The 23,357-nt window shown below is 36.7% G+C and overlaps 1 protein-coding gene across 1 annotated transcript in view; it reads right to left on the bottom strand.

Annotated features, from left to right (window-relative positions):
- Positions 1-202: 202 nt before the first annotated feature.
- FAM199X (family with sequence similarity 199, X-linked) overlaps positions 203-23,357 on the bottom strand; it is a 35,491-nt gene continuing 12,336 nt past the window's right edge. Inside the window, exons 3-6 of the mRNA XM_036924995.2 lie at positions 11,068-11,217; positions 10,663-10,824; positions 9,351-9,617; positions 203-8,074 (exon numbers count right to left, since the gene is read on the bottom strand). Of these exons, the coding sequence (XP_036780890.1) occupies positions 7,904-8,074; positions 9,351-9,617; positions 10,663-10,824; positions 11,068-11,217 (750 nt within the window). The 3' untranslated portion in view covers positions 203-7,903. The remainder of the gene's footprint in view (positions 8,075-9,350; positions 9,618-10,662; positions 10,825-11,067; positions 11,218-23,357) is intronic.

The following is a 23,357-nucleotide window of genomic DNA, read 5'->3' on the forward strand; positions in this document are numbered from 1 at the left end:
TGTCCTGTACCCTGTAGTTTCCAATAGTAGCCTCTCACCATATGTGGCTACTGGGCATTTGAAGTGTTACTAATGGGAACAAGAAACTAAATTCATCATTTTAATTCATTTAATTAAATAGGCACATATGGCTAGTGGCTATCATAGTGGCCAGGACAGCTCTATAGAGTACCTAAGAAAAACACACACACACACATACACATTTGACTGAATATCTAACTCACATTTATTAAAAATTGAAGATTACAGAAAAGCATGAATAAGACTTGCTTTATTAAAGAAGCTCAATTAACTTACCTTTGACTAATAAATCAAAGTATTTAATATCACAAAAGGAATTTTGAGAATGAGGTCAATTCCCACCTCTGAAATTAAAAATAGGAAAGCAGCTAAGACATTTTTCAAAGGAGAGAGCAACCACTGACATCCCTCTAGTGGCAAGTGATAAAGCTGCTACTGAAAACCTTAATTGCTTCTGTATCTATACATAAAACTGCTCACACACACTTCTTTCATGTAATTATAACTTTAAAAAGACTCTGGATCAATATATGTGGAAAATAAATCTGATTTTTTTGTAAATAAAAGTTAGGCCCAATTTCCAGTATGAATGCTCATTTCTCTAGAAATCTGATCTCTACAGGAAAAAATCATTTGCCAATGACATCTGGGAAATTGGAGCTTTCACAAAACAGAAGTTTATGGAATCTTAACCAAACTCTGAGCAAAAGAAAAGAGCTAATTCTTCTCTGTTGTTAAATGTTATGGGATGGAACATGAAAAGAAGTGGATTCAGAAGTATAAAGTAGTGAACAGCAGTGGGGTTTGTAAAAATTCATGGTACATCAAAAGAAATAAAATATTACAAGAGACCTTAATAACCAAAATAACACTTTTCATTCTGCTATCAGTTTCAAAAGACAGCTCTGCCACACTGCCAGCTTTAATTGCAACAATACGTACATATTTAGATTTAACTACTGAATTATTACTTTCAAGTACAAGAAGGAACTCAAAATAGAAATGACCTGTGTTACAGCTATTGTTTTTCTCTCACAGCTTCAGGAAAAACAGCTTTTAATATACATTGTAGTAAGTACAGAATGTACAGAAGACAGTTATATATACAAAAGTGCATTAATATAGTAATACATTTAGCAGATACAGGAAAAAATTCCTGGTTAACAATCTGGTACATTACAGTATTTAAGACTACTTGAAGATTCTCCAAATCAGTCAATTTCCTACTTGCTTTGGTTTATAGTATTGATGCTACATAACTAACTTTTGAAACTAAAACATAAAACCCCTGAAATGTTTAACCATCTGTGAAATGTTTTACATATACTTGTTTACCTTTAATAGCTTGTTGACACCAGTCCTATTAAACTCCCAACACAAATATTTAGAATTGATAAAACCTATTATCTAAATTAGAGTATTCAAAGAGAAAATTAAATTGATTCACTAAAGGAACAGACATGGTTTGCTCCATTCTTAAAACCCTCAGCTGGATAACCTAACCCCAAAGTTTGAACTTAAATCCAATTGTTCAGCTACTATTAAAGAGCAAGCAGCTCACAAAATAAGCCATGACTTCAGGCCACTGTTCCTTAGAACAATTCAGAATAGTAAGTATTAACTTGTCATTTATACATGTTAGTTCTACAACTACATTAATATAGTCAAAATTCATATATATATAATTAGAACAATTCTCTTTTCTATGAACCTCATATTTCACCATAAAAAAAAACCCAGATTGCTACAGGTTCCATCGACCACAAAGAAGTAACAAACTAACAATAAAGAAAAAGTACTCTATATTGAAATCAAAGAGGACCAAACCAGTTTTTATGAGTTTGGTATGAATGCCAAATTAAAAATTAATTTATCATCATGTGATCTAGGTTAAAACATTAATAACCTTAATTTGAAACATAACTATGAAGGAGGCTGAAAACAAATAATCTTAATATTAGAAAAAATACGAAAATAAAATTTTAGTGAGTTAACTCAGATCTTCAGCTATATCATGCAACTTCCTTACTCTTACTAGCCAGTTAATTAGAGTAATTTTCAGAGTTCCTTCTAAGCCTTTTGGAATAAGTAAATTATTTTCCAAAGAAGTAAGAATTAAGCACTCTAAGGAGCTATGTTTCACATACTATGCTGAAATGCCTGGGTCTAAATATCTCAGATGCTTCTCATATGCACTTAGCATAATTTCATTGTAAAGATAAAATTTATCTTACTTTGTCAGACTTAAAATGAATCCAAAGTTAGCACAGTACATCTGTATACAAATACTTATTTTCTAACTAGTAGTCCTTCTAAGGATTAAATTTACCACTACATTTAGACATGTTGAATGTCAGTGTGCTCAACATCACTACTACTATTTGAATGCAACTGGGTATTTTCCTATCAACTGTCTCAAACTATAAACTGACTTCAAGTAACCCCCTCTCAATTCCAAGCAAACATTTTTCTTAAAGATAGAAATGCTAAAAGGTAATCTATTGAAGGGGAGCAGAGTGTTCCAGCTACTACACAAATGAATACAAAGAATCCCTAAATTTAACAAACAAGAAAATCAATTTGTTATCTAATCTCTGTTCTTGAGGTACTTTTGCCTTGAAAATTATCTTTCTGGATACTCAGTTAGCTGATTTAAAAGGTATTTTAGCTTATGACCTTTCCAGGGGTGGAAAATAAGAGACTACATTAAGCTATACTTTAGATTACTTTCAGTGTTCTTCAATGACGTAGCTGAGCCAAAAATAAAGTTATTTATGAAATTTAAAGTCTGAAGGTTTTTGCTTTGCTGTACAGGCTATTACACACTGATTGGTTCAATTTAAAGGCTTTGCTTACTGATATCCAAAAACATGGGCATTTTATAAAACGAATTACAGCATTTAGATTATTTCTGAGTTTGGAAAAGCCCAATATTAACAAAAGGTATAGAGTTTACCCTTTAAAGCACAGGATGCCATACAGAGTAAGCCATGAACAAAAATCTCTGCTAGAGAATCTGGAAACAAGACTTCGGTATTTGTCACATACTAACATTTTTGGCTTAAATATGAAGAAATCTGATGATAAATTTCACAATTTTTAAAGCTTATTAGAATCTGGTTAACTTTAAACAGATTCCTTAGAATTCTTCCTTTATGAAAGGATTTAGCACTTTCAAGAACTAAATAAAATGAGATGTCCACCCAATCCATAGAGGCATTAAATCACAAGTCAGTTTCTGGGATTAATTTAGCAATATCTAGTTAACCCCAAGGTCTGAGGAAATGGACAAAACTGTCACAGCCTAACCAAAAAATGAGACCGGTCTTGAAAAAAAACTGTTATTTTACTCCAAGTTCTTGTCGGGACGGAATGAACTAGCCTTTTGTACTGCACTACACATTATAGTACATTGCCTCCCTTTCATACAGTTGCAAAACTGTAGAAAAAGTCATACCGCTTTGTTTAACTCAAGGTTCATACTTTAAAAAAAGCTATGGTGGGAACTGACAGACTACTACAAGATCTCTTTTTTTAGTTTGATTGTAATGTAATTGACATTCATATAAGATAATCTCTAAGATAATGTTTCTGGATAAATCTGAGGGAACTTTATCATGCCCTCAGTTAAAAAGACTTATCTTTAAAGGCAGAGAACTAATTTGCTCCAGTGTCAATGTTCTACAGATGAGAACTGACACAGGAGCAAACAAGTCTCGTAAGTTCATTAATTAGGGTTTATTTTTAAAAATATTGAGTCTAAAGCAATCCACAGATGCAATGCAATCCCTATCAAAATACCAACAGCATTCTTCAAGGAACTGGAACAAATAGTTCAAAAATTCATATGGAACCACAAAAGTCCCCAAATAGCCAAAGCAATCCTGAGAAGGAAGAATAAAGCAGAGGGGATCTCGCTTCCCAACATCAAGCTTACTACAAAGCCACAGTAATCAAGACAGGTTGGTACTGGCACAAGAACAGACTCATAGACCAGTGGAACAGAATAGAGAGTCCAGATATTAATCCAAGCATATATGGTCAATTAATATATGATAAAGGAGCCATGGATATACAATGGGGAAATGACAGCCTCTTCAACAGCTGGTGTTGGCAAAACTGGACAGCTACATGTAAGAGAATGAAACTGGATTACTGTCTAACTCCATACACAAAAGTAAACTCGAAATGGATCAAAGACTTGAATGTAAGTCATGAAACCATAAAACTCTTAGAAGAAAACATAGGCAAAACTCTCTTGAATATAAACATGAGCAACTTGTTCATGAACATATCTCCCTGGGCAAGGGAAACAAAAGCAAAAATGAACAAGTGGGACTATATCAAGCTAAAAAGCTTCTGTACAGCCAAGGACACCATCAACAGAACAAAAAGATATCCTACAGTATGGGAGAATATATTAATAAATGACATATCCAATAAAGGGTTGACATCCAAAATATATAAAGAGTTCACGCACCTCAACAAACAAAAAGCAAATAATCCAATTATAAAATGGTCAGAGGATCTGAACAGACACTTCTCCAAAGAAGAAATTCAGATGGCCAACAGGCACATGAAAAGATGCTCCACATTGCTAATCATCAGAGAAATGCAAATTTAAACCACAATGAGGTATCACCTCACACCTGTTAGGATGGCCAACATCCAAAAGACAAATGACAAATGTTGGCCAGGATGTGGAAAAAGGGGAACCCTCCTATACTGCTGGTGGGAATGTAAATTAGTTCAACCATTGTGGAAAGCAGTATGGAGGTTCCTCAAAAAACTCAAAATAGAAATACCATTTGACCCAGGAATTCCACTCCTAGGAATTTACCCTAAGAGTGCAGCAGCCCAGTTTGAAAAAGACAGATGCACCCCCATGTTTCTCACAGCACTATTTCCAATAGTCAAGAAATGGAAGGAACCTAAGTGTCCATCAGTAGATGAATGGATAAAGAAGAGGTGGTACATATACACAATGGAATATTATTCAGCCATAAGAAAACAAATCCTACCATTTGCAACAACATGGATGGAGCTAGAGAGTATTATGTTCAATGAAATAAGCCAGGCAGAGAAAGACAAGTACCAAATGATTCCACTCATCTGTGGGGTATAAGAACAAAGAAAAAATTGAAGGAACAAAACAGCAGCAGACTCACAGAACCCAAGAATGGACTAACAGTTACCAAAGGGAAAGGGACTGGGGAGGATGGGTGGGAAGGGAGGGATAAGGGGGAAAAAGGGGCATTACGATTAGCACACATAATGTAGGGGTGGGGGCACGGGGAAGGCAGTACAACACAGAGAAGACAGGTAGTGATCTATAGCATCTTACTACGCTGATGGACAGTGACTGTAATGGGGTATGTGGTGGGGACGTGAGTAACCATAACATTGCTCATGTAATTGTACATTGATGATACCAAAATAAAAAAATATATATTGAGTTGGATGTTCTAAATTGAACTCAGAGATATAACCAGATTCAATAAACCGTTACTTATTCTAAGAAAAGAAATAATTCAAAATTGATTTATCTACATGAGGAATTAACAGGAAAAAGTACAGCACATTAGGAAAGACAAGAGAACTTTCTTTTTTTGCTGCGTTTTTTTGGCTCGGGCGGTAGGGAAAGACTTTGTAATCCCCCTCTTCAATCACAAGCAAACCCAAGTTGTTTTAATTTTTTCTTTTAATCGGAGGAAGTATTTTCTATCTCTTCTAAGCCAACTTTATAGGCAATCTCTAATTTATAGCACACAAAGACAAAGCTTACACAAGATACCATGGCCCACTTTACTATAAACACTCAAACCTTTATAAACTTTTTAAATTGGCTTTGTGGCACGAAACCTATCTAATAGTGACTTAAATTAAATTTAAGGTAATAAGACTATGTGATTATTGGGAGAGTAGAGGAACTGGTCTTATTACATCGTGACCCTGATTAGGATTTTGTTTTACTGGTCATGGTTAAGTAAATTGTCTCCAAGTACTTAACTGATAAATGCTATTCTATGGTCTCCAAAAGTGGCCTATTTCCCTAGAAGTATAAGTAAAAAGAACAGATGATCAGGAATTTTGCTTGTGCTATGAGCAGACAAAAAATCCAGCTGTTTTTGCTCCTCTCTCCATTTACTCTTCCTGTACTTGGAAGGGAAAACACAGTGAGGCTGACCCTTCCCACCTTCCTCAGAGTATTCTGGGGTATACCCCCAATGTCTCTTTGGGCCCTCTACGCTGCTTAGGAGCACCAAAGAGGGGGTAAGAGGAAATTCAGAAGGACCACTCCAACTGGTAACACATACATACTTTTATTTTAGTAAAATTTTTAAGTATGAATTCAGTAGTCTTCAAAATGTTACAACCATACCACAGGTATCAGCAAAGCTTCAATATGTCAATTTTTATCCTTGGTTTCAATTCTTTAACCTTCAAGGAACCAAAATGAAATCAAATTTTCAAAACCTATCATTACAAGAAAAGTGTAAGCCTTTTTATCAACTGATAATTAATAAGTCATTATTCTTAATGAATTGATATCAAAAGTAAAAAAAGAAGTAGAAATCCTAACAACCTCTGACCCTAAAGATTAAAAAAACAACTCCTCCTACAGAATTGATAACCTCCCAAAAACTACACAATAAAAATTATCAGTCAGAAAACAGCTTGATTGTCAGTAGTATCAGTTCCCATCTTTAACCCATGTGACTGTTTAAAGATGTGTGTTAGAAGGAATCACACTACTTCTAATGTTCACAACAAATTCTCCATGAAAACATTTAAAGGAACTCCATGATTTCACATTTAAAATTATAGTTCTATTAATAGCCAATAAGTTAAGTTCTTTTTCTATATCTCACTGCTCTATTTACTGAGATTTATAAAAAAGCTTAGAACTGTAAGTTTTCTTTAATTTTGAAGATTAGCCTGTTCACATGCCAGAAGCTATTACATCAATATTTAAAAATTAGAGCTGTGCTGGAAGTAAAATGACATATCAAAAGAACTTGAGATAGTTTCTGCTTCTGAGACAGTTTCACAGCCTAGAATTTCAGAAAGCAGTAGAAAAGCAGAATTGGTCATTTTGCTTAATTGCTTTCTCTATTTGAGTATTAATCACCATAGCATCAAGTCTAAAATTCAGTTACTAGTAACATTATTTCCTCAGTAGTTATCACTTACAGAAGAGATTCCGAATTTACGTAAAGTGAAAAACAAAAAGATGTAAGCAAAGATATTAGGGCCCATTTTCATAACCTTTTAGTTAATAATGAATGAAAACTGACAACTAAATCTAACGAAGGCACTATTGTAAACAGGAACCCACACCCCACTCCCACAGCGTTAAAGTAAGATTTTCATTAGGAATTGAGAATTTAGAAAAAGTAAATCAAGAAATTTTAACATAAAGAAGGAAATTTAACTATGACCTCTACACGTGTATGTGTACTGACATAACTACTTGTCAGCAGTACCTTGAAATCTTTTAAACTGTAAAAGTACTAGTCTTTGAAAAAAGCCCACTTAATAACTCTATAAAGTTTAAATAGCCAATACATTTACTTAATCAGTGGTTCTTAAAACTAGACTGTATAGCAAAATAACCTGGTGCTTGTTAAAACACAATGTTGGGCCCTTCTGCTAGGATTTCTGATTCACTACTCTGGGTTGGGGCTAATAGTATACATTTTTAACAAGTTCTCAGGTGATGCTGAAGCTGCTCATCTGGGGACCACCTGCAGAGAACCACTGGCCTAAATTATTAATTATGTATCAGCACAGCCCTAACCAAAAGTTTGGTCAAGATGCATGTAAACAAATAAGGAGAGAATACATTAGTGTTTAAAGAACGCTGAAAAATTCACCCTTATTACATCAAAACATCTACATCTGCTTCATGGTCTTCCTCAGTCACTTTCAGGGACAGCACTTCTTCATTGAGGAAGAGCCCACTGAGCCTCTCCTTCCGAGCCTGCCTCTGCTCTTTCAGCTGCCTCTTGCGGAAGGCCTTCTGTTGTAACTTACGCTGCTTGGATCGCTTCTGTCAAAATAAAAATTTTTACATCAGTAAGGTTCAGTTCTGGCATATCCACCCCAAAGCATTTTATGGATAAAATTCTGTATTTTCAGAATTTTTAGAGATGTTCAAATTCCTTTGCAGTATGATCCCAGTTCCAGTAAGTGAGCCATTGGTTTAGACTTGAAAATGGTTCATGATTCTATTTTTATATGTATCTTCTGATAAGGGTTGAAACTTGATAATTTTGACTAGTTATGGATAACCTATCACTTCAAAGACTTTTTGTTTTATCAACTGAAGGTATACTGGTATTAGTGCAGAGTGAACATATAGTGAGCAACACTGAATACAAATGCAGAGAACATTGCCAAAATCTCTAATGCTTATGCTTATGCTCTGAAGGTATCTTTCATATAAAAGCACTAGCAATTCTACAATGACGAGGAAAGAATCATGTTTTTTTCACAGTAGGCAAATACCATTTTAAAGCCCATGAAAAACCCAGTTAGTACTCTAGTCCTCAATACTGGTGAACTGATTCCAAAAGGAATGACCACATAGCCAGAGGAATTCCTTGGCAACAAATAAGGCTGGCTATGTTTCTGCTGCCCTGGTAAGAGCCAGGAACGGAGAAATCATTGTGTGTCTTCTAGTCACCACTGGGTTCCCTAAGAGTTATAGAGAGACCCTTATCATCCTTAAATTGGCTCCAGACTGTTGCTACTGCAAGGAACTGAATTCCCCTGCCCAAGGATCTCAGAACCACGGAAACAATCTATGTACTCTTACATCTCCTATTTTTTATGTACTCAATAATATTGTAATTTTTTAATTGTGAAAAGAGTAGAGAGGATTATAGAAAGCATTATTATATTTTTAAAAGAGCTAAGGACATTCAAGATTAAAACATGAAGAGAACATTTAATACACACAAAAGACATATAGGACATTCTTAGGAGCTATTAGACAGAAACATCAGCAACATAGTGAGATCCACTCAGTAGTAGTTGCAGTTAATACTGAGATTCACTCATTATTTCCATCAATTTATCTACCTTAAAATAGACACAAAAATCAGATGAAATTTAACATGATATGGCTGTGGGTCAAAACAGTGTTTAAAAGCACTCAGCCCAGAGGGATTTGTTCAACAACAGAGCACCCTGCTTGTTCAATTAAAATCAGAACCTACATGCATCTAGAGAGCAGAGTAATTTCAACTCTTCAAGAAATTTATGTGAAGGAGTACTACTCCTAATATTGAAAGGTAAAGTTTTGTATTGATTAGACGTTTTACTTTTGAATCCCGAATCCGCTCTGCCGCACTTGCAGACAAGTTGCTGTCACTGTGTGCTCGGCTCATGTTGGCACTGGAGTTTGAAGCAGAGTTTCCAACACTGGACCCACTGCTGCTTGCAGAACTGACCATGCTGGCACTGCTGCTGCTGGCACTGGCGCTGGCGCCACTCACTCCACTGGTGCTTGCACAACTAAAGTTGCTTCTCTTCCAGGCCTCTCTTGCAGGCCGTTGGCGAGGGCTATGCTCCTTGATATAGTTTCTGACCTTGGAACACACAGACAAAAACTGTTCAGTGTTGTTACTTGATGGAGAAAAGAAGAATATTGTACTTAATTTTTAAAACTGTCAAAAGTGATACAGATGTACATAGGTAGAATGTAAAGACAAAAGAAACCTTTACATGTAGAAACAAGTACCAGAAAAATTGACAATGTTCAAAACTGTAGAATACATATTATGGAGTTAAATTTTAAAGGATATATAATCAGTAAATAAAAGGCTACTGGCCTCCAGACTTCAGTATTGAAAGAAAATGAAACTCAAGAACAGCAATAATAAAATAAAATAGATCACATTAGGCAATTTTTAAAGGTCTCCACTTAAAGATGATTTAAGTAAGTTGCAATTATACCTAAGATTAGGGTGTTTCCTAAATTTTAGCCTAGCGGCCTGCTGTACCTGTCTTCAAATGTAAGTCATCAATTTACCATACTAAAGAAAAATGTGCTGGAATGCAAAAAATTATAGTATGATTGTTGAGAGAAATACTGAGAAGAGAGATTTTCATAAATGATAAATATATACTTCTTAAAAAAAAAAACAAAAGTAAAACATAAGTATTCATTCAGCTATGTACTAGAGAAAGAGAACACCAAAGACTGTATTTGGAAGATACCAGAAATGTGTATTTCAGAACAGCAGAGGGAAAATTCATTGTTTTACTCTACTTAGGCTCAATAACTCCATAAGACTACTCAAGTTCCTTAGCTTAGATATTCACTCAAGTACAGCTCTCAATAATCAGTATTTGATTTGTCAATCAATCAACTGGTCTTTTTTAAGTTGAGTTCAAATAAATCTATACTTCAGTGTAACCACCACTTTAGTGGTAAAATTAAGGTTCAAAACCTACACAACTAAAGAGCAACTCCTAGATCCACACAATCCCAGAAAGACACTGCCAGGTCAGATCCTCATAAACCTCTTAAAACCACATGTTCTCAAATATTACCATAATTTTTTCTAATACTATATTTCACAGCAGTGATTTTGACCTTAAATATCTATGTATTCACATATGATTACATACCTGCTTCAGTTTTTCATCTGTGAGACAGTTAAGTTCAATAATAAACTCACTGTCTGTAGGAGAGATTTGAGCAGAAGGATCAATTATTTTAATAATATCAAGTTGCTCCCGAAGACCCATCTCAGTACTGACTTTACGACTCAGATACTCAATATATTCTACCTATGTAATGAAAAATTATAATAAACATGATCAATACCAAAACCTCTGATCTCTTAGTGTCATTTATAGTGTGTTTTAAATATCAGAAGCATGTAATATATTTGTTCCCTGCAAAACAGTTAAAGCTTAAATACAGATTTACTAAGCAATCCACATTTATGCAGTAGATTTAAATAGCCAATAAACTGACCTTCAGAAATTCTCTACATATATGCTTTTAATTAAGAATGCCAAGATCTCTACCTGCTCATCATTTGTCATTGCACTCCAAGGAAGTTCATCTAAATTCTGGTGTTTGTTTTTCTTTTTAGTTAGCAGGCAAGGTGAACTTGGAATACTAGGTATGACATCAGAAAGCACATCACTCCCACTGGCAATGTCACTGCCTGGTAACTATAAAAATAAGAAGGAAATAGTAAATTACTTTAAAAAAATAATTTTAAATACTACAACACATTTCATATTGATTAAAAATTACTTTATAATTTTTACAAGTACAGAATCAGAAGACATTAATTCGGATCCATTTCTACCTTAGAGAAAGCAGCAGCATCAACATTTTCTTTGTAATATAGTCACTTACTTGATGAGTGAGATTTTCCAAAGGCTTAAAATCATACTCAAGACTTGTTAAAATGCTAACTTAAGAGCCTATGGTCATTAAGGTTTTTAATTCGCAATATGAATGTGGGCTAGGGCTCTCACATAGCATTATAAGGAGCCAGTGCTTATCTCAGGAGACCTGAGTGATCTGCCACTACCTGGCTCTCTGCCCAACATACTACCAGTATAAAGACAAATGGCCCTTGTCCTCAAGTCTGTATTAACATCATCGAGACAATTAAAATAATTTAAAATACGCTATTTATGTAAAGCAAAACACTTTAAAGACCAGAAGTATTAAAAAAGTTATAATAAAAATGGTACGAGACAACATTTAGATGAGAGAAATGCAAGCAAGCTTAATACACAGAAAACCAAATCAGTTTAAAGAGGAACAGCAAAAATACATGCTATAATTTTATACTGCCTATTAAAAACCAGTTAAAATGGACTTTAATTTTTAATAGCTTTACTGAGTTATAACTGATACACAAAGAACTGTACATATTTAATTATACAATTTTATAACTTTAGACATATGCATATACCCATGAAACCATTATCACAATCAAGGTAATAAACATAGCCATCACTTCCAAAAGTCAGAATGGATTTAATTTTAAATAAATTAGTCACTCAACAAAAGGTAAAATATTTTCTTCTACAAGGAGTATACAACAATTTTCAAAGATAATGATTTCATTCTTACAAGGTAAAAAACAGCACCTTTTTGCTGTTGTTTGGTTCTTCAAGCTTTGCAAATTGTATCTGAACTCTGGATGATTACTGGGCTTTTGAAGTTACCAGAGAAGTTACTTTAGCCATGAAGACTATTGCAGTCACAAGTATTTGGCCTCCTACTGTATCCACAGGCACCGTAATTGGTACAGGGGGTTCCAAGGAGTGTAAGTCACAGTCATTACACAAGAACTTTATACTCTACTTGGGAAGATAATACAACTAACTCAAACACCAAAAATACAACATAGCTTACAACAAATGCTAGGTTTTAAATGAGAGGTCATCAATGATAATATCTACCAGTGAGTAGAAGCTGCAGGAACAGAGCTTAAAAGAGCTACAAGGGGGCAGGCACTGGGGAGTCAGTCACCTAGAAGAGATAAGTGAAGCCACAAAAATGGGGCTGACCACTGTGCAAGGTGACCATGAAATTTAGAATGAAAGTGTCTGAGTTAGCTACTACCCTTAAAAACCACAATTCCACTTTGACAGTCATTGGTGAAATGAAGAGCGTAAGTGACTTCCAACAATTTGTATGAATTCCTTTAAAATCACATTAGCTAGAGAGGGGCGGAGCCAACATGGCGGCGTGAGTAGGACAGTGGGAATCTCCTCCCAAAAACATATATACTTTTGAAAATACAACAAACACAACTAGCCCTAAAAGAGAGACCAGAAGATGCAGGACAGTGGCCAGACTGCAGCTACACCAGCGAGAACCCAGCGACTGGTGAAAGGGGTAAGATACAAGCCCCGGCCCGGCGGGACCCGAATGCCCCTCCACCCAGCTCCCGGTGGGAGAAGAATAGGCAGAGCGGGAGGGAGACGGAGCCCAGGACTGCTGAACACCCAGCCCCAGCCACCCCCACCAGAGCACAGACAGTGCGTGGGCAGAGGGCCCTGGATACTGGGGGAAAAGGGCAACAAGACCTCTGAGCGGGTGCCGAAGCTGATGCCCCTGTGACAAAGAAAAGCGGGGGCTTTTTGAAAGTCTTAAAGGGACAGGGACTTAACAGCTTGACGGACACAACACAGGTCATAGGCCAGCAGCTGGAAATTACAGGGAAAACTGGGCGCACTAACTCCCCGGGCAACAGCTCTGAGACCCCTCACAGAGGTAAACAGCCAAAAAGCCCCCCCATCCATTACTCCTGCGGGCGCTGCGAAAGCAGAGAAGCAGCCTAAGGCAAAACGCCCACAGAAAGGGAAATTCCTCCCTTCCGGCCAGGCAAGACACAAAGACCCAGTCTACACGCAATTACCCTACACAAGCCACTAGGGGTCACAGTTGTCCCAGTAAAGAAAGGCCAGTAGCAAGTGAAAATTTTGGCTTTCCCAGCTGACAGTCAATAGCACCTGTCAACATGAAAAGGCAAAAAAATATGATCCAGACAAGACTAACCCAGACAGCTTCAGCATCTGGTACATCTTCCCCTGAGAAGGAACCTGGGGAGATAGATTTAGCCAGTCTTCCTGAAAAAGAATTCAAAACAAAAGTCATAACCATGCTGATGGACTTGCAGAGAAATATGCAAGAACTAAGGAAGGAGAATTCAGTAATAAAACAAGCTCTGGAAGGACTTCAAAACAGAATGGACGAGATGCAAGAGACCATTAATGGACTAGAAAACAGAGAACAAGAATGCAGAGAGGCTGATGCAGAGAGAGATAAAAGGATCTCCAGGAATGAAAGAATTTTAAGAGAGCTGAGTGACCAAACGAAAAGGAACAATATACGAATTATAGGTATACCAGAAGAAGTACAGAGAGAAAAGGGGATAGAAAATGTCTTTGAAGAAATAATTGCTGAAAACTTCCCCAAACTAGGGGAAGAAATGGCCTCTCAGACCACAGAGGCACACAGAACTCCCATGACAAGAGATCCAAGGAGGTCAACACCAAGACACATAATAATTAAAATGGCAAAGATCAAAGACAAGGACAAAGTATTAAAGGCAGCCAGAGAGAAAAAAAAGGTTACCTACAAAGGAAAACCCATCAGGCTATCATCAGACTTCTCAACAGAAACCCTACAGGCCAGAAGAGAATGGCATGATATACTTAATGCAATGAAACAGAAGGGCCTCGAACCAAGACTACTGTATCCATCAGGAATATCATTTAAATATGAAGGAGGGATTAAACAATTCCCAGACAAGCAAAAGTTGAGGGAATTTGCCTCCCACAAACCATCTGTTCAGGGCATCCTACAGGGACTGCTCTAGATGGGAGCACTCCTAAAAAGAGCACAGAACAAAACACCCAACATATGAAGAAGGGAGGAGGAGGAATAAGAAGGGAGAGAAATAAAGAATCATCAGACTGTGTTTATAATAGCTCAACAAGCGAGTTAAGTGAGACAGTAAGATAGTAAAGAAGCTAACCCTAAACCTTTGGTAACCACAAACTTAAAGCCTGCAATGGCAATAAATTCATACCTTTCAATAATCACCCTAAATGTAAATGGACTGAATGCACCAATCAAAAGACACAGAGTAATAGAATGGATAAAAAAGCAAGATCCATCCATATGCTGCTTACAAGAGACTCACCTCAAACCCAAAGACACGCACACACTTAAAGTCAAGGGTTGGAAAAAGATATTTCAAGCAAGCAACAGAGAGAAGAAAGCAGGTGTGGCAATTCTGGTATCAGACAAAACAGACTTCAAAATAAAGAAAGTAACAAAAGACAAAGAAGGACATTACATAATGATAAAGGGCTCAGTCCATCAAGAGGATATAACCATTATAAATATATATGCACCCAATACAGGAGCACCAACATACCTGAAACAAATATTAACAGAACTAAAGGAGGAAATAGAATGCAATGCATTCATTCTAGGAGACTTCAACACACCACTCACTCCAAAGGACAGATCCACCAGACAGAAAATAAGTAAGGACACAGAGGCAGTGAACAACACACTAGAACAGATGGACCTAATAGACATCTACAGAACCCTACATCCAAAAGCAACAGGATACACATTCTTCTCAAGTGCACATGGCACATTCTCCAGAATAGACCACATACTAGGACACAAAAAGAGCCTCAGTAAATTTCAAAAGATTGAAACCCTACCAACCAACTTTTCAGACCACAAAGGCATAAAACGAGAAATAAACTCTACAAAGAAAGCAAAGAGGCTCACAAACACATGGAAGCTAAACAACATGCTCCTAAATAATCAATGGATCAATGACCAAATCAAAATGGAGATCCAGCAATATATGGAAACAAATGACAACAACAACACTAAGCCCCAACTTCTGTGGGACACAGCAAAAGCAGTCTTAAGAGGAAAGTATATAGCAATCCAAGCATATTTAAAAAAGGAAGAGCAATCCCAAATGAATGGTCTACTGTCACAATTATCGAAATTGGAAAAAGAAGAACAAATGAGGCCTAAGGTCAGCTGAAGGAGGGACATAATAAAGATCAGAGAAGAAATAAATAAAATTGAGAAGAATAAAACAATAGCAAAAATCAATGAAACCAAGAGCTGGTTCTTCGAGAAAATAAACAAAATAGATAAGCCTCTAGCCAGACTTATTAAGAGGAAATGAGAGTCAACACAAATCAACAGTATCAGAAACGAGAAAGGAAAAATCACGACGGACCCCAAAGAAATACAAAGAATTATTAGAGACTACTATGAAAACCTATATGCTAACAAGCCGGGAAACCTAGGAGAAATGGACAACTTCCTAGAAAAATACAACCTTCCAAGACTGACCCAAAAAGAAACAGAAAATCTAAACAGACCAATTACCAGCAAAGAAATTGAAGCGGTAATCAAAAAACTACCAAAGAACAAAACCCCCGGGCCAGATGGATTTACCTCAGAATTTTATCAGACATACAGGGAAGACATAATAACCATTCTCCTTAAAGTTTTCCAAGAAAAAGAAGAGGAGGGGATACTCCCAAACTCATTCTATGAAGCTAACATCACCCTAATACCAAAACCAGGCAAAGACCCCACCAAAAAAGAAAACTACAGACCACTATCCCTGATGAACGTAGACGCAAAAATACTCAACAAAATTTTAGCAAACTGAATTCAAAAATACATCAAAACCATCGTACACCATGACCAAGTGGGATTCAGCCCAGGGATGCAAGGATGGCACAACATTCGAAAGTCCATCAATATCCTCCACCACATCAACAAAAAGAAAGACAAAAACCACATGATCATCTCCATAGATGCTGAAAAAGCATTTGACAAAGTTCAACATCCATTCATGATAAAAACTCTCAGCAAAATGGGAATAGAGGGCAAGTACCTCAACATAATAAAGGCCATCTATGATAAACCCACAGCCAACATTATATTGAACAGCGAGAAGCTGAAAGCATTTCCTCTGAGATCGGGAACTAGACAGGGATGCCCACTCTCCCCACTGTTATTTAACATAGTACTGGAGGTCCTAGCCACGGCAATCAGACAAAACAAAAAAATACAAGGAATCCAGATTGGCAAAGAAGAAGTTAAACTGTCACTATTTGCAGATGACATGATACTGTACATAAAAAACCCTAAAGACTCCACCCCAGAACTACTAGAACTGATATCGGAATACAGCAAAGTTGCAGGATACAAAATCAACACACAGAAATCTGTGGCTTTCCTATATACCAATAATGAACCAACAGAAAGAGAAATCAGGAAAACAACTCCATTCACAATTGCATCAAAAAAAATAAAATACCTAGGAATAAACCTAACCAAAGAAGTGAAAGACTTATATTCTGAAAACTACAAGTCACTCTTAAAAGAAATTAAAGGGGACACTAACAGATGGAAACGCATCCCATGCTCATGGCTAGGAAGAACTAATATCGTCAAAATGGCCATCCTGCCCAAAGCAATATACAGATTTGATGCAATCCCTATGAAACTACCAGCAACATTCTTCAATGAACTGGAACAAATAATTCAAAAATTCATATGGAACCACCAAAGACCCCGAATAGCCAAAGCAATCCTGAGAAAGAAGAATAAAGTAGGGCGGATCTCACTCCCCAACTTCAAGCTCTATTATAAAGCCATAGTAATCAAGACAATTTGGTACTGGCACAAGAACAGAGCCACAGACCAATGGAACAGACTAGAGAATCCAGACATTAACCCAGACATATATGGTCAATTAATATTTGATAAAGGAGCCATGGACATACAATGGCGAAATGACAGTCTCTTCAACAGATGGTGCTGGCAAAACTGGACAGCTACATGTAGGAGAATGAAACTGGACCATTGTCTAACCCCATATACAAAAGTAAACTCAAAATGGATCAAAGACCTGAATGTAAGTCACGAAACCATTAAACTCTTGGAAGAAAACATAGGCACAAACCTCTTAGACATAAACATGAGTGACCTCTTCTTGAACATATCTACCCGGGCAAGGAAAACAACAGCAAAAATGAACAAGTGGGACTATATTAAGCTGAAAAGCTTCTGTACAGCAAAAGACACCATCAATAGAACAAAAAGGAACCCTACAGTATGGGAGAATATATTTGAAAATGACACATCCGATAAAGGCTTAACGTCCAGAATATATAAAGAGCTCACACGCCTCAACAAACAAAAAACAAATAACCCAATTAAAAAATGGGCAAAGGAACTGAACAGACAGTTCTCCAAAAAAGAAATACAGATGGCCAACAGACACATGAAAAGATGCTCCACATCGCTAATTATCAGAGAAATGCAAATTAAAACTACAATGAGGTATCACCTCACACCAGTAAGGATGGCTGCCATCCAAAAGACAAACAACAACAAATGTTGGCAAGGCTGTGGAGAAAGGGGAACCCTCCTACACTGCTGGTGGGAATGTAAACTTGTTCAACCATTGTGGAAAGCAGTATGGAGGTACATCAAAATGCTCAAAACAGACATACCATTTGACCCAGGAATTGCACTCCTAGGAATTTACCCTAAGAATGCAGCAATCAAGTATGAGAAAGACCAATGTACCCCTATGTTTATCGCAGCACTATTTACAATAGCCAAGAATTGGAAGCAACCTAAATGTCCATCGATAGATGAATGGATAAAGAAGAAGTGGTACATATACACAATGGAATACTACTCAGCCATAAGAAAAGGGCAAATCCAACCATTTGCAGCAACATGGATGGAGCTGGAGGGTATTATGCTCAGTGAAACAAGCCAAGCGGAGAAAGAGAAATACCAAATGATTTCACTCATCTGTGGAATATAAGAACAAAGGAAAAACTAAAGGAACAAAACAGCAGCGGAATCACAGAACTCAAGAATGGACTAACAGGAACCAAAGGGAAAGGGACTGGGGAGGATGGGTGGGTAGGGAGGGATAAGGGGGGGGAGAAGTAGGGGGGTATTAAGATTATCATGCATGGGGGGGTGGGAGAAAGGGAAGGGCTGTACAACACAGGGAAGGCAAGTAGTGATTCTACAACATTTTGCTATGCTGATGGACAGTGACTGTAAAGGGGTTTATAGGGGGTACCTGGTATAGGGGAGAGCCTAGTAAGCATGATATTCATCATGTAAGTGTAGATTAGTGATACCAAAAAAAAAAAAGGCGGTTCCTGTGTGCTAACCTCCAATGAGTTCTACATAAGGGTATAAAGGGCATAAAAGTGTAGGCAAAGGGTCTGTTTGTGTTTATACAGAGAATCAAAGCCTAATTGGGCTACCCCGAAAATGAACTAAGGTACAATATGAAAGAGAACTTCCAACATCAGCACTCTCTGGAAGACTCATGGCAGAAGATGATCATCAAAAAACCCCAACAAAGATCCACGCACTGCTACAGCTGTAGATGCACTCATCCCACCAGCTCCTGGACTTGCCGTGGGAATGAAGAAGGAGGTATCTAAGCTGGCCTGTGCATACAGTAAAACAAGAAATTTGACTGGATCTATACTGTTGGAACTCAACCAAGAATTAGGAGAAGTGCAAATTGTAGCACTCCAAAATCTTACAACCACAGACTATTTATTGTTAAAAGAACATATGGGATATGAACAGTCCCCAGGAATGGGTTGTTCAAATTTATCTGAATTCTCTCAGACTGTTTAAGTTCAGCTGGACAATATCCACCATATCATAGATAAGTTTTCACAAATGCCTAAGGTGCCTAACTGGTTTTCTTGGTTTCACTGGAGATGGCTGGTAATTACAGGTATGCTTTGATTAGGTAACTATATTCCTATTATGTTAATGTGTGTGCACAATTTAATTAGTAGTTTAAAACCTATCCATGCTGAAGTTACTCTACAAGAAGATATGTCAAAGAAATAATCAATCTTCCCATGTTTTCTTCTGCCTGCTACTCCTATAGCTTTTCTTCTTCCTACCTAATCACAACCTTTAAATAGAACTCGTGCCACATGTCGAATTTACCGAGTATCATAATTCTTCCAAGTGGTAAAGACACCTCAAGACAAATGCTGGGCATAGAAGCCACAGGGCATAAATATGCAAAGAAGTAAAAAGCTAACCTTTTCAAACAATAAGGCTTCTCTCTCACTTACCAACTTAACATTTCCCTGTATGGCCCTGGAAGATGACTGGTTAGCCAGAGATGGGTAAGATTCCTCAAGGGAGGAACAACCTAAGACAGGCACAGTCGCAGGGGGCCATCTGGTGAGAAAATGGGGAGCAGCAGAGGTGAGGCTTAGAACCTCCCCCCTCATGTTCTGAGAGAAATCTTCTGCATACATGGATGTTTATTGCCCTCGTCTAGCTCGGATTAACACATAGTCTACAGGCACACACCTGATCATCTACATTTGCCCTCTTACAACACTAAACTCTGTTTTCTACCTTTACCTCATATCTACCTACCACTTCAGCATTTTATTAAAAATAATAATAATAGAGAAATGTGGTATCCACATATAAATCAAGTTTAAAAATCAAATGAATATTCATATTTGAACTGTTTATAGTTCATAATGCATGAACAAAACTGAAAGCTTCTGTGATGACTGCCCTTGCACTGTTCACCATGTAACTTATTCACTATGTAAGAATTTGTACTCCATGTAAGAATTTGTTCGTTATGCATCAGAAGATTGGAGGCTGACGAAAATTAGGCTTGGGGTGGATTAATGATTGTGCATTGAGTATTGACCCCCCTATACAGAAATTTATTGTTGTTAACAACTATTTGATCAATAAATATGAGAGATGCCCTCACAAAAAAAAAAAATCACATTAGCTAACACTGCTTGGATTATTCACTCTTAGCCCTCATGTTATCTAGTTGCTGACATGAAAGGATGATTGCTGAATGTACACATGAAGGCCATCTCTTTTTCAGCCTTTAATGTCAAGAAAATGTGTTTTTCTTTTTTCCCTTTTGAAAGACAGTATTACTACATTAAAGATCTTCCTAGGGTTCCTAAAACAAAATGAAACAGTCCTTATCAGATGAAAGACCTCCCCTACTTCAAGCTCCTTTGATAAGTTAGGTAGAGAAAGAAACTCTCAAAACTTAAGAAAATTTTTCATCTAAATCTTTAGTGAAAATTTCTAGGTGTTAGACTATATGTTAAGCACTTAACTTTATGCCTTTAATTCTGTGTATGTGCTTGTTGGGGTTGTAAAAGAAAAAGGCAATTAATGATTTTCTGGCCATTTTTTTTCAGGTGGAACTAGAAAGACCCCAAACAGAATTCAAATCTCAGCTCCACTGCTCACTAACCATGTGACCTTGTGGAGGTTAGTTTACTTCTTTGAGCCTCAGAGTCATCAGTAAGTTATGGTTAGTGCCATCCATCTCAAAGGTTTGAGAGGTTTAAATGAGGTAATATGACGGGTATATAGATGACAATCAATAAATAGATGCATTTTCCTTTTTCCATCTCTTGCCATGGTTTTGTAACCTTAAAAAAGATAGCATAGACCCTTAGAGAATGCCACATGTTGCTAAAGTGGCTAGGTAATGCTTCACAAGGCGGTCTCTCAGAATGACAAAATGGGGAAAAGGAAAACGCATTCAGGTAAGCAGAACAATTTAATAAAACCATAATGAACAAAAAGACACAGGACGAGGTTAATCAGTGTAGATGTCTGAAAGCTCAACAGATAAATGTGAATATATAATACGTAGAAGTAGGCCAATAACATTTTCTACATAGAAGGAACTTGATGAAACTGGTCTTGAGGAACGATGAATTAAAAAGCAGTATGGAGATAAATAGAGTGAGGAAAGATTGGAATTAGACAGCATGCTCTTCTTTGATCTAGGCATGGACTGACATAAGCAAAAATGGGAAGAAAAATGGCAACAGATAGGGAAATATTTGAATGAAACACAATTTATAAGACTGTTTGATAACTGAATGGATAAGGATAATAGTCAGATGACCACATGTTGAGACCAAAAGAAAACTGGCAGCATTTCAGTCATACAACCTATCAAGGGTGATGCACTTAGAGACCTCAATTTTTACAGCAAGGGACCTGAAGTAACATTAACTATCTTACAGTCTAAAATTTTCATTTTAAAAATAAGGTAAAACAATGCCCATGGAGGGTCATACAGTTGGTTATGGCAGTATCCAAAGTTGGACACAAGTCCTGTGCTTTTGACCATGCCAGGCCATCTTGTCTTGCAGGTAGTTTGGAATGAGACAAGTGCAATCTGGAATATGTAGTTTGTAGTGATAATGAAAGAAGTACAAGTGTCCTTTGAAATGCCAATAGTCATTTTCACTGCACCGTAAAATGTGTCACAAAGCAGTATAGTTTTTTACCATGGAAATACTGTAATTATAAGTTGCATTACTGATCAAGGACTCAGCATCCAATAATAGCTTAGCATTAAATAATAAGGTCATCCAAGTGGAAATGTCAAGTAGTCAACTGGAGATATAGGATTAGAGCTGCAGATGTACATCAGAATCAATTGTATGGGTTCCTATATTAGACTGGCAATTTTTCATTTTATAACTGATAATATATTTCAAGATAAAAATGTTTAATAACTCTCATTCCCTATTTTTCAGAGATAATATTTGGTATATTTATATTATAACCAGTAATTGTGACAAGTAGGGAGAATTAAATCAAATCTCTGCTGTATTTTCTGCACTATGCAGTAAAATTTTATGAGTAAGCTCATTTCTGTAACAGCTGGTGTGTAATTTCAAACTGCACCTCTAGGTTTCAAGTGTGACAGCTGAATTACTTACTCTTTAATTTTCTATGCTTTCCAACTCAACAGCAAAATAATTTCTCAACCTTTAAGACTAGTCAAATATATATTTCATAATAAAAGGACTGCAAACAATGAAAACTATCAGCAAAGCAAAATGCTTTGATGCTACTTAAAATGCTAAGATGCTATTTCATTCTGAAGTTAACATCCTGCCTTTTCAGGTACTTAGTATTTCTCATCTCAAAGAATCTATGAATAGTCTATATTTACTTTAGTAGTAACTGAAACATTTGTTAAAAAGAAGGATTTAAACAAATGTGGTTTTTAATCACAAAAAAGGTAATACAAATTTTAAATTATAGTCAATGATTTTTTTTTAATGTTCTTTTTTTTGAGAGGGCATCTCTCATATTTATTGATCATATGGTTGTTAACAACAATAAAATTCTGTATGGGGACTCAATGCACAATCATTAATCAACCCCAAGGCTAATTCTCAACAGTCTCCAATCTTCTGAAGCATAACGAACAAGTTCTTACATGGTGAACAAGTTCTTACATAGTGAGTAAGTTCTTACATGGTGAACAGTGCAAGGGCAGTCATCACAGAAACTTTCGGTTTTGATCACGCATCATGAACTATAAACAATCTGGTCAATTATGATTATTCGTTTGATTTTTATACTTGATTTATATGTGAATCCCACATTTCTCCCTTATTATTATTTTTAATAAAATGCTGAAGTGGTAGGTAGATGCAAGATAAAGGTAGAAAACATAGTTCAGTGCTGTAAGAGGGCAAATGTAGATGATCAGGTGTGTGCCTATAGACTAAGTATTAATCCAAGCTAGACAAGGGCAACAAAACATCCACGGATGCAGAAGATTTCTCTCAAAACAGGGGGGGTGAGGTTCTAAGCCTAACCTCTGTTGATCCCCAATTTCTCACCTGATGGCCCCCCTGGGACTGTGCCTGTCTTAGGTTGTTCCTCCCTTGAGGAATCTTAACCGTCT

Source organism: Manis pentadactyla, chromosome X, assembly GCF_030020395.1.
Source record: "Manis pentadactyla isolate mManPen7 chromosome X, mManPen7.hap1, whole genome shotgun sequence".
Lineage (NCBI taxonomy): Eukaryota > Metazoa > Chordata > Mammalia > Pholidota > Manidae > Manis > Manis pentadactyla.